This window comes from Nuphar pumila, chromosome 9, assembly GCF_984573655.1.
Source record: "Nuphar pumila chromosome 9, dmNupPumi1.hap1.1, whole genome shotgun sequence".
Classification (NCBI taxonomy): Eukaryota; Viridiplantae; Streptophyta; class Magnoliopsida; order Nymphaeales; family Nymphaeaceae; genus Nuphar; species Nuphar pumila.
This window is the reverse complement of record NC_143257.1, coordinates 124,634,765-124,647,379: the sequence shown is the minus strand read 5'-3', so window position 1 is coordinate 124,647,379 and position 12,615 is coordinate 124,634,765. Positions and strand designations below refer to the sequence as shown.

The 12,615-nt window shown below is 39.9% G+C and overlaps 2 protein-coding genes across 5 annotated transcripts in view; one reads left to right on the top strand and one right to left on the bottom strand.

Moving 5' to 3' along the window:
- Positions 1-2,187, bottom strand: part of LOC149829280 (putative plant SNARE 11) — a 54,638-nt gene extending 52,451 nt beyond the window's left edge. For both annotated transcript variants that reach the window (XM_090017333.1, XM_090017334.1), the window contains exons 1-2: positions 2,053-2,187; positions 1,793-1,878 (exon numbers count right to left, since the gene is read on the bottom strand). In XM_090017333.1, coding sequence (XP_089873459.1) covers positions 1,793-1,869 — 77 coding nt within the window. In that variant the 5' untranslated portion in view covers positions 1,870-1,878; positions 2,053-2,187. The remainder of the gene's footprint in view (positions 1-1,792; positions 1,879-2,052) is intronic.
- Positions 2,188-9,506: 7,319 nt separating this feature from the next.
- The window catches only part of LOC149829279 (ATP-dependent RNA helicase SUV3, mitochondrial-like), a 61,350-nt gene continuing 58,241 nt past the window's right edge, over positions 9,507-12,615 (top strand). For all 3 annotated transcript variants that reach the window (XR_016434423.1, XM_090018010.1, XM_090018011.1), the window contains exons 1-4: positions 9,507-9,682; positions 10,837-10,960; positions 11,308-11,429; positions 11,557-11,747. Coding sequence is in view for 2 of the 3 variants with exons in the window: in XM_090018010.1 (XP_089874136.1) it covers positions 10,842-10,960; positions 11,308-11,429; positions 11,557-11,747 (432 nt within the window). In the remaining variant the exon portion in view is untranslated. The remainder of the gene's footprint in view (positions 9,683-10,836; positions 10,961-11,307; positions 11,430-11,556; positions 11,748-12,615) is intronic.

Genomic DNA, 12,615 nt, shown 5'->3' with positions numbered 1-12,615 from the left:
AGGATATGGGTTATTTGGGAGCTAGACCATGCAGTTTTTCCACAGAGCAACACCTCAAATTTGACAATGAAAGTGGTGACACCCTCGAAGACCCCAGCATGTACGGCTGCTTGATTGGGCGTCTTGTGTACCTCACCATCACGCGGCCAGACATCTTGTTTGAAGTTCACATTTTGAGTTAGTTTCTCAGCTAGCCGCGTACTCCCCACTTTGAGGCAGCTTACCGGATCCTACGGTATGTCAAAGCCACTCATGGACATGATCTGCTCATGAATAAAGCCAGCTCATTAGACGTTATTGGTTATTGTGATTTGAATTGGGCCTCATGCCCAATGACCCACAGATCCTCCTCCGGCTATTGTATCATGATTGGATCTAGTCCAATTTCTAGGAAATCCAAGAAACAATCCACGTTTTCCCGTTCATTAGCAGAGGATGAGTAAAGATCCATGACTCTTGCAAGTTGTGAACTTACTTGGGTAAAATACTTATTGACAGATCTCGGGATTCCCCATCCTCAGGACCTCAACACATGCCTTTATACTGTGATAATCAGGCAGCTCTTCACATCGCTGCCAATCCAGTCTATCATGAACCCACGAAGCACACTGAATTAGATTGTCATCTTATCCAGGAAAAGAGCCAAAGTGGCCTGATCAGGACCCGCTTCGTTCCCACCAGTTCTCAAATTGCAGAAATATTTACCAAGGCATTGGGCAGTGATCACCTTTCTGTATTAACATCCAAGTTGGGCATGCTTAACCCGCATGTTCCTACTTGAGGGGGCGCATTAGCATATTAGCGTTACATTTTATTTTACTGTTACTGTTATTTTGTTTTTACTGTTGTAACAAAACAGTCGTAACACCGTGTAATTCACATGCATATCAGGTAAGTCGTTCCACATATTGGTGAGATCGACTTCCAAATGTAACCACATCTGCTTGATTTAAGGAAAATCAAATCAAGCAGATATAAGTATGTACATTCTGGAGATATTGAATAGAGAGAGAGAGAACAGCTTCCTCTCATTATCGTCTTCGGCTCCCATTATCGGTTATCGTCTCTCACATGAAGTGCTATCACTGGAATTGCCAAGGCATGAAGTGAATTTGTAAAACGGTAGGGACAGTCCTTGTAAAGGAATTACAGGAAGAGCATGTGTATTCAAAAAGGAGTTTGGAGAAGGTGAATGAGAAAGATAATGATACATATAGAAGAAGAGGACCTTTTTAGGCGAGCTTAGGCATAGAGCAAGCAGCTCTACCTAATCTACACTTGAAACTTACAGCACACCTGATCATCTACAGTTTAAATATCTCAAAATGCAGTAATCATACAAGTAGTTCCATTATCTACATACCCAATACCAACAACTTGCGCGCATCAACAAAATGCAAACCAAAAACAATCCCTGCAGCTCAATTCTAAAGGTTCAAAATTCTTAATCATAAGCAGACTCATGCTGAAAACAACTCAATTGTAAGCCTCTAATTTATCAGCGAACAATTGAATAAGAAAATGTATAAGAGAAATCCACACATTATCTGCATCAAGTTCAATGTTGTTCCATATGTTTCAGCGACAAATTCAATGCTACAGACACTTAAAACCCCATCTCTTTAACTTTAAAGAAAGAGAGACAGCAAGTAATCGTTTTTCTTACACGTTGAATCAGCATATAGTCGAAACACAAAAACTGAAACTTTGTATGAAATACATAAAAATCAAGCATTCGAAAAAAAAGCAATGTAAATTAGGAAAAGATCGAATATAATTCAGAGACGCTTACGATAATGCTCGGAAGATGTCGGTGATCTGCCCATCGAGTTGGGCGAGCGTGTCGCTGACCCCCGACAACGGATCCATTCGATCGATCTGCATCAAAAGGAAAAAAACCCATCATCCATCACAAGAAAAACCCTCAAATGGGCCCCAAAAAACCCTAAATCTTACAGTCAACATTCTCATTTCCTTTCACAAAACGTAAATTCAGAACTGCAGAAAGCTAAGCACGTAGAGAGAAAGAGGGAGGACGGGAGGGGAGCTCACCGGAAAATTAAGATCGACGGCTGGCAGTAACTCGCAGAGGGGATCGAACGGCCCTCGGGCGGCGATGGGGAGGAGGGAAGGTGGTGAGGTGGCGGGCCTCTTTCTGCTCTTCGCGTGTTTTTTTTCACTTCGTTTATGGATATGGAAAAACTAAACGTTACGACTGAAGAGCTCAAAATCGATGTTTTCGGATCCGGATCTTGTGTTGATCCGATTTGATGGACCCGTTCGTTTTGTTTTTGAAGACATCCAGGCGATTAGTCAAACCGAGTCATTGTCAGACCAAAGAAAAACAAACGGATCAGATGAAAAAGATTTTGAATTCGGATTTAATCCGGTTCCTCAAACCCCACTGGTGCACGGGTGTGTCCATAGCTTTTAGCGGTGGGCCAAGTAAGGCAGGATGGTCGTGGGGCCCCGCTCGAGGTTTTCCTGGCTTTGATGAGGTTTTTTCGTCATAAAAAAAAAAGATTACCCTCCATCTTTGGAATACAACTTGTTAAATGTGGGGCCGAAGCATGGGGCTGTGTCCCAAAGATGAAGGGTGATGTAGTGCAACAAAATACTAAAAATGTGCAATCATATGTAGGGATGTAAACAGTTGGGGTGCAAACCAATACTTGACCCGAACCAAGTTCATTAAGTGGGTTTGTCAGCCAAATCTGAATTCATGTTTGGTATTAAGTTTTGCATTCAAACTTGAACCCGAACCTGATTAAAAACCCAACCAAGTTAAGGGTAACTGGGTTTTAAGATAGACAGATTCCCATTTGGTTTTATCTTTTTCCATCCGAATCAAAATCTGATTAGGTCAACATGATTAAGCTGGATTTGATAATACCTAGATCCTACCCAAATCCAAACTACACGGGATACCGAAGAAGGTAAACAGCAGACACGTCAAAGGGATCCGATCGAGCCAGTTCCTCCCCTAAAAAACCAAAAAGTGATATCTTCACAGTCAATCCTGTGGACAGTTTTAACCTGTCTGCTTAAAACTAGTGGGTCTTGAGTCCTGACCAAAGTTGTCAAATTTGTAGTGGGACAAGGATTCAGGTGAATTGGGGAATTCCGGTTCAGGCCTGAATCGATGAATCGGCCAACTTCTAACCAGCACTTGACACAAGTTACTGCAACATTATTAAAATACTATTAAAATTATTTAAAAACATTAAAAACTATTTTGTAGAATTTTTATAATTTTATTCAAAACAAATCTGAATCATGACATTTTTGTGTCGAAGGTGCGAGCATACCAGGTGCAATGTAATTGCACACCTGATCACCCTCCGATACAGCCTATCAGCTGTGGGATCAAGGGCAGCAGCGTACTTAAAGTGTGCAATCATGTTTGGTGTGGACAGGACCCATCGGATTCCGCAAAATTTAATCTTGGCTGGTTAGGTGTTAGCGATTTTGTTTTTGGGTCTGGGTTGGATAAGATCCAATATGTTGAATTTCAATTTTATCCTCGTCAAAATGCCATATTAAGCTGGGGTACGTGGGGTTTAGGATTTACCATGGTAGCAAACAAATCAAACGTTCACTAAATTTTCATCTCTCTCTCTCTCTCTCTTTTATGTGCAAAATCCAGCCACGTGAGTATTTTTAAAATGTACAAAAATACGTGCAAAACTATAAATGAATTTGCGTAAATAATATAAACTCTGTTTTTTAAAGATGTTTATGATAAAAATGTAAATATAATGATAATTATGGAAAGTTTTCCAAACATAATATATCATGATATTTTTAAAATTCAATGATATTTTGGCTGTTTAAAAAGCTGGTGGTTTATGCGATATTTGTCAGACGGGGGTGAATTGCCGTGACCATTTAGTAGCATGCTTCTATTTTTTTACCATTTGTTTGACTTGTCAACTCAATTGTTTTATCAAAATCTAAGAGCTAAAGATTAAAGTAATATCTACTTTTTTTTGTCAACTCATTGGCAGGCCTCCAATTGATAAAACCCTCGTGGTCTCCCTGCCTGCCATGGATTTCACCCAGCTACCACCTTACGGCAAGGGATGCAGTCATGATGACAAAAGTAAAAAATTGCAGAATCTCAGCCAAAAAACTCGGGAAAATAAAAAATCATAAATCTTGCATTTTTTATGGCAAAAACACAGTTTTTTTTATGATAAATAGCCCATAAAAACATAAATATCATGTTTAAAGCACTCTGACAAAAAAATCATGAGAAATTTCTGACAAAAAATCATGAGAAATTGCTGTTTTTAACTTTCAGGTAATTTCTCACTATATTTTCATGAGATTTTCATAAACCTTGCAAGATTTGTCACTATGGATGCAGTTTTGAACTCTTGGTGTCCGTCAAAATCGATCGCATGGTGTCACCCCTAGCGAAAGCCTAAGCATAACGACTCCCTGAAAGCAAGGGGTAAGTCCATGGAGTTTTACACTGTCAAGACCGTAATCATTGGTCCCTTGATCATGGCGGCGGTAAATATAAAAAAACAAACAAACTGCAACCTGAACCAAACGGGTTAAGCTCTGCATGAATATGAACGCTCTTAATTTTGTGAAGCTACCTAATCAGAATCTTCATAAAAAAAAATATTCAAACACTATCTACTCCAATCCGGTCACTCAGCCCCTATGTCATGCCTGTCACCATATCGCGACCTTACTGTTGCAATATTTTTTTATCAATTTTGATCCAATAGATATCATCTACATGGTTGATTTAGCCAATACCGGCATCTAAATATCCATATTCCGACTTAAGTGCAGGATTTTCCGGCGACCCGAAAATTGAATGTAAAAAATGCTAAATTTTGCTTTTTAAAACATCTGTTTTTTTGTCAAGAAAGGTTTATTCAATGATTAATGCCTATCAAGTTGTTCATGATGAACCCATCTATGCGGTCCAGTTTAATCAGAAGAACTGGAGCCAATGAGATCCCATGTGGTGTGGGGTATGATGATAGGAATGACAGAGGTGGTGCACAATATGCCCGGTATCTTCGGGTGTCTCGTCAACACCCTGACAAACTCATTGTGGCGCTTGATCTATGGTCCTCAAACCACGGCTATACAGTAGGGGTGGCAATTTCTGACACTACCCGCCAACCCGACCCGCCAACCCGCCTCTTAGGCGGGTTCGGGTTGGGCTTAAGCCAACCCGTTTAATAAACGGGTTGACCCGCGTAGCCCGTTTATTAAACAGGTCGGGTTCGGGTTGGGGGTATGCCAACCCGCCAACCCGGCTGACCCGTTTAATAAACGGGTTAGGCGGGTGGGTCAACCCGCCAACCCGACCCGCGAACCTGAAAACCCGTTTACCCTACCCAACCCATTTATTAAATGGGTTGGCAGGTCGTGTCGGGTTACCTGTTTATTAAACGGGTCGGGTTCGTGTTTGACACAGCTGACCCGTTTAATAAACGGGTCGGGTTCGGGTTGAGGTATGCTGACACGCCAACCCGACCCGATTGCCACCCCTACTATACAGGGTTTTATCATAGTGACAAGTCTCGTGAAAATATCATAAGAAATTACTCCAAAGTTAAAAACGGTAATTTCTTACGATATTTTCAATTCCTCGCAAGTTTTTCATCAATAACATAAATATTGTGTCTTAGACATGATATTTATGGTTTTATCAGTTTTTATTTTTAAGTATTTTAATTTATATTTTCTTATAAAGGTTTATTTTTTATTTTAAATGTATTTTTTATTACCGAGATTTTGCCAAAAAAAATGCAAGATTTTGAAAAAAATCAAATTCTTGACAGTTTTTGGCTGCCGATATTTTGCAGTTTTTTACTTTTGTCACTATGGATATTATGCCCCATCCCGGAAAGAATTTCAATTATTGGAAGGAACCAATCAAAAGTCCCATTATAGCAATTCATACTCATGTCAAGTTTCGACTCCTGGATGAGTGTGTAACTAAGGTCGAGGAAGTTCATTAGCATCCTTGCTGAAAATCCAACCATTTGGCTTGTAATGTGTAACGAATCCGGGCTGCCCTTGCACACGCTCAAGAATGGTTGCCGTAGGCAAGTGTGCCGGTCACATCCTATAGCAGACCTTGGAAGCAATCCCCGAGTTTTAGAATCATTAATCACAACTGAATGTAACTGATATAGCACCTCATCTGTAAGTTTTGTTGTGATGTGTGAAAAAAGTTGGCGAATGCTAGACACTACCCGAACATTGGACCCTTCATGACTGAATTCAATTGCATTCAACTCAAAACAACTTTTAAATTGGTTGAGTATGGCTCTCGGTATCAACTACGGCGCGCTCCAGTTGTTTGGTAGGAGCAGTAAGTTCACGTCACCTTCTGTTGGAACGTTGCAAGTTCAGAACCCAATGATACCTTGTATAACTGGTGGGGGTCTGACTAACCACAACTTGCATAAAAAAAAAGTATGGCGCTTGGTCGAGTACCAAACTGTTCATCACATTTTTTGGTGTGTATGCATATAGGTAAAGCCTTACACACACCAACGGGGCTCCTTGTGGTTGGTAGGAGCTGTCCGTGTCCCCCTGTGGTGGGACATTGCAGGTTCAAAACCCTAGTGGTATGTTGAATAATAACTGGCGAGGTCTGCTTAACCCCAGCTTGCCTTTCCAAATAAAAAAGCCTTACACTCACAAGACTACTTCTGGACATGATGATGATCATGCTGTCTTGGGACTTGACTGATGGGAGTCTCTTAAGCTCACCAAAAAAGTCCTCAAACCTGCTTAAAACCTCTGCCATAGCTGGATGGATTGGGTCACCTTCTTGTGGAGTCATTTCACTAACAGTTAACTCACACGAATGAGCCAATAGTAAGGCCGCACATATAATAGTTTGGAAGCTCCTTAACTTCAACTTTACTATTGTCTTTACGGCATTGGGTCACCGTAGTGGCAGCGGGCCTAGGAAGAAGGTGTTGATCCTTTGTCACAGGTTCAACTCTCACCGGGTGTGCAGGTGCCTTTAACTAGTGTGCTCCGTAAAATAGTAAAGGCTTGGGTGTTGGTGACCCCCACCTGAGGTTTACTTTACACACATAGGTGATGAACAAAACCAAAATTTTTAAGATTTTTTTTTAATAAAGGTCAACTTTTTAAACCCAGTACGAACTAAGCCAAATCTGGACCATTTATAATTAAACCTGAATTAATTGGGTTCTGTACTGATTCTATCCCACACCATCATGTTGAACAAAATCCTGGCTTGCCTCGGCTCGATACAAGCTCCAGCTTGAGCTTGGGTATAACCTGAATAAGCCAAACCTGAATAGGCTAAGTGGTGCTCGTTTGACTCGTTCACCAGCCTCACCCACACCCGTATATATCATGGATCCACTCACACACAAACTTAGCATCTTGAAATCCAGTTCCGCGCTAATTGCTCGGACCTGAATCTGACCTTCAGCATGTCAATCCCTTGACTCATTAATGAAAGCACGATTGTACTGTACACAAAAAATAACACGTTTTTCGAAATGACTTAAAAGTTTTAAAATTCGTCTGACGATAAAATTCATGATTTTTTTGCTGTAATAACCTTTTTGTCCTTTCACACAAGCAAATTTCATCCAAATATACAAACTTCTTCCCAAATATTTAAATATGCAAATTTTGTTAAATTCTTCTTTAAGTAGGTGAATTTCCTCGTAAAGCTTTTAGTGGCACTTTTGAAGTGCCATTAAAAAGCTTTAGCCACACTTTTTAAGTGCCATTAAAGCTTTTTTACCTTTAGCAGCACTTTTGCAAATAGTAGACATGAGGCTATCTGTGGAAACTTCATTTTAATAAAATGATATAAAGGTAACAAGCAGAAAGACATTTACAAATGTGAGAGAAATTTAGCATATTTGAATATTTGGAAGAAAATTCTCTTGTGTGAAGGGTAAAAATATCCTTTTACATCTAAAAATTTATGAATTTAAACATTGGGCAGATTTTCAAAAATTTTAAGGCATTTAAAAAAAGCAGGACAATTTTGTTTTAATGTATAATCAATTCTCGTTTAATCTATGTGATAGATACATGTCATTTTGTCCCAAGGGCTATGCTCATTTTATAGGGGCAACTTATGAATATCACCAAGTTGTTGATGGGACATCGTAACTTCAAAACCCAAGGATAGCATCTCTTGTCACTAGGTTGAAGCTTGATGTACTCTTGGGAGGGCAAGAGGAGATCTCAAGGGTTTTACCAGCTATGTGTGGTTGGTGATAATGTTTTTTCCTTTGAGCTATCGAAAAAAAAATAAAAGTAAGTCCATTTTGGGCGTGTGCCCCTGGTGGCACTGGGTGGTCATTCTCTATTACACCGACAAGTACAGTCATCGTTTTAATATTGATCATTGTTTTAATATTTTAATAATAATTTAATTTGTTTAAGCTATTTCAATAAACTGTGTTTTTTATTATTAAAATACAAAAAACATACAAAAAAATCATGTCTTCGTGTTCTGTTTTCTAAAACGTTTTTGAACTTGCTAGTAAACCAGTGTCGCCTATCATGGTGTCCACGTATCTTTGTGACATAGCCTTCAACTAAGTATTCTAGTTGGACCCATGAGTTTTTGGTTATAGCATACAAAGTTGGTATTTTTGTTCATGAGATTTCATACCTGGCCCAAGTCTAACCCCAGTTTCGATCAAAAGTGCAGCAATTTTCTAGTTGTATAGACATACAACTAATATTTTGCCAGGCCTGGGTCTGGTTTATTTAATTCTTATCAGATCCATATATGGTTTTTCTTGTGATAGACATAAGTGTGACCCCGATACCAACACTTTTTAGTCAGGTTTGGATATGAATCCACAAAATTCAAACAGAGGTCCGACCCACTGACACTTCTAATTAAAACATTATTACTCATGTCTACATTGCCAAGCCTTGACCCAGATGGGTGCACCTGGGTGGTCACTAGGGGTGTCAATGGATCGGGTTTGACCCACACTCGAACTGTACCAAAACCTTATAGGGTTAGGGTTTGGTAATAAAGAGGGAGTCTCTACTAGAATCCAGGTCAGACCGAAGGGTCCAATTAGTATATGGAGCTGAGTATGGTTTCTAAATTTCATACCAGACCTTGGCCTGTCCTTATTGAGTTCCATGATTTTTCAAAGTAAAAAAAAAAAAAAATTTATTTTATCAGGTCTCGTTCATGTAATCCTCATAGGATCCGGGTATGATTTTCTTTATAGTAGACCCGATTGGACTCTCTGGATCCGGTACCAACATTTCAAAGTCAGATCCGGGTTTGAACGGTCCCAACCAGATCCTACCCGTTGACACATAGGGTCTCCGACCATGTGAGACCGGTCTCGACCCGACCCGTTAAGGCAAAGCTTTTTCTTCCGCGGGTCAGCGGAGGGCACCTGGTTCTGGATCACCCTCTCGCCCGCTTCCCGCGCTCCGTTTTCGCGCCCGACAACCTTTGTGCCTGCGTGCGTCCCTCTCTCTCTACATTCCCTCTCTGTCTCTTCTTCCTCCTGTCGCTCTCCCTTTCAGAAGATTTTGGGTTTCTAGAAATTTCTCGAAATGGAGACGTTTTCGTGTTGGCAGTTTTTTGATCGGTGGTGCTCCCGACGCTTTTGATTCAGAGTCAAGTGACATGATTTCCCCTCCGCGTATTCTTCGGTGAAAGGTTTGTTTCCCCCCCTTCTCTGTGCCCGCGCGCATGAAGATGGAAGCTTGCTGTGATTTAGATGATGATTCAATGAACTATTGGTGTCAGTTTTAGATTGTGATGATAATCTTCCGTTCAATCATATGATTAGTCTTTGTATCCAACGTTTTTGACGAGGAGGATGCATTTGATCGGAAGATTGGGCAGATTTTTTTATTCTTTGTTGTTTGGTAGCTCTCTTTGCGAATATGTGTCGATATTGGTGTCCATTTTATGATTTTATGATCATTGTCTTTGCTCTTTCCAATCTATCGCGAAATTGTTGCCATTTTTATGTTTTCTGCTTTTAAATATTTATTGTTATTATTACTGCTCTTATATCTCGCCGACCCCAATTGTTTTGGGATGAAGGCGTAGTTGTTGTTGTTGTTGTTGTATTACTGCTCTTATATCCTTTTAGCTATAAATTATCAAGATTTTTCTAAAAAGTTTTCTGGAAAGCAATTTTTTATTCGATCGGTTATATTTATGTTTTTTGCCATCATTGGTTTTCGTAGGCTGATCATCTTACTTTTTGATGGCAATTAAAAAAACATGTCTTTAACAGCTAATGGCAAAGATTTTGCGTTTTTGTTAATTGTGCATTCATCTTAAGTGTGTTTTGTATTTGTAATTATTTTATTCCGTTGGAGTAGTTGTGCTCATGGTCTAGTTCAGATGTGGATATGTTTTCATTGGGTGTTGATCATAACCAGGTTCTTGATCCCATTCTCTACGAGGCAGTGTTCGTATATGCATTTACTTTATGGACTACCATGAATTTAATGGACAATTGCGCTCTGTTAGGAAGCCGGAGTTGGAAGCTGCGACGGGGATTCACAAAATCCCCGTCTGTCACCGCTGTTTGGTATCGCCGATTTGGGAATAGGAGCAGAGATCGGTGCGGAGATGAGAGGGGTGTTTACGTTAAAATCTGCAGATTTCGACAATGTCTGCACGAGGATGTTGTTGTGGAATCCGCCGATGTGGATGCCCCTCCCAGCGCCCCTCTCGTATACCTCCTGATACCAGCTACCAAACAGAGCCTTGATTTTCATTTGGTTCTTCTATGTATTGTTCTCTGCATTTGGTAGTCTATATATGTTTAATTTATTATGATGATGCTCTTGTAGGTACCATGAAACTTTTCCCGAGGCACTTGCGGTGCATCATTCACTCTTCATCTGCTGCTTCCTGCGGTTTTGTGCATTTCAGCAGTGTTTCAAGTACCCCCAAATTTGACCTCACCGATTTGACGTAAGGAAATAGTGTGGTTGTCACTTTTGTATATGGAAAAAATTTATTCATAAAAACATTTTCTTAGCCTAGAATTTCTTGGCTAGTTTGTCTCTTTACGGGTCATAGCTGTTTGGATTTGCATCTCTCTATATGGAATGTTTATCTGTCCAGCTTGCATATATTATTTCCCCTAATTGTCTCTTCATAGACAACACGGAATTTAGTGGATAACATATGGCATTGCTTATTGGCTTTCATCAACTTTCTCTAGGGAGGAATGCTGCTAATGATCATCATTCACGTGTAACTTTGAGTAAACAAGCAGAGCGTTGAATATATTTCACTAAACTTAACTTTGACTGCAGTCGTCCCCATACATGGTACCCACTTGCCCGCAGGAAGAAGCGCGATGTTTTTATACATGTTGGTCCTACAAACAGTGGCAAAACATATCAAGCTCTGAAGCAGTTAGAGTCGTGCTCTACGGGTAAGTTTAAATTTCGATCTTCATGCAAAGACCTTCTCTAGTTTCAAATTGTTAAGCAGAATTAGATTCTTGGTTTCACAACCTTGACTGTGTAAAAAGTCTTGTTTCTCAATATGGTTGGGCACAGGTTTATACTGTGGGCCTTTAAGACTCTTGGCATGGGAGGTTGCTAAAAGGATGAACAAGGCAAACGTCCCTTGTAATCTGATAACCGGACAAGAAAGAGAGGAAGTTGATGGGGCAAAGCACAATTCAGTTACTGTTGAAATGGCTGATGTGACCTGTGACTACCAGTGTGCAGTTATTGATGAAATTCAGGCATGTGTGGATTGTGATTGCTTCGTTGCATTCCCAGTTTGTCTATGAGCTTGTTTCACTGCTATGTACTTGTTTCCCGAGTCCCTGTGACCTTATCCATGTCTTGAATAGTTACGTTTTCAAGGCATGGTTCTTGTAGAGTTGCTAAACATTACCTGGATACAGATACAGGTGTCAATGTTGGACTGGTACAATGTGTTACACATTGAGACGTTAAAGACTAGAAATGGTGATACAACTACATATGGATGAAGAACAAGATGTTTTTGAACCACAGAGAGAGGATGAGTCAAACTAGTAATATATGGACGAGAGACTAAAAGTTATTTATTATTTATATTTCACTCCATGCCTCTTTACTTGTGTGTAAAACCGTAGAAATATGATTCCAAAGCTAGATCATCAAGATGCTTGTAATTTTGGTCAAAGTTAACAAAATTAACCACAAAAAATATGTATGAAGAAAAAACTGGGAAGGAGAGTTTGGAGTCAAAAGTGTTGAAATATATCTGTTGATGTTGGACATCTACAAAGTTCCCGAAAGGTGTTGGACACTTAGTGAGCTGATACCATATCATCTCAAAGTGTCCAAGGAGTGGTGTGTTGCTGTTGTTGTCATCACCAAGCATCCAATGCGGACATAAGAGTCACATATGTTTCTCATTCGCAAAACAGAAAACAAGGGGTGTATGTGTGTGTATGTGCATGTTTTTCAATATACAATGCAATCCAAATGGAATGTGCAGTATTTAGACTGCCATGATAAGACAGTTTAAGAATTATAACCTGCATCCACCCTTTCCATCACTCCATTTGATGCCTGTTCAGATAAAGTATTAATTTGTCTGAGAATGCTGGCTAACCTTCA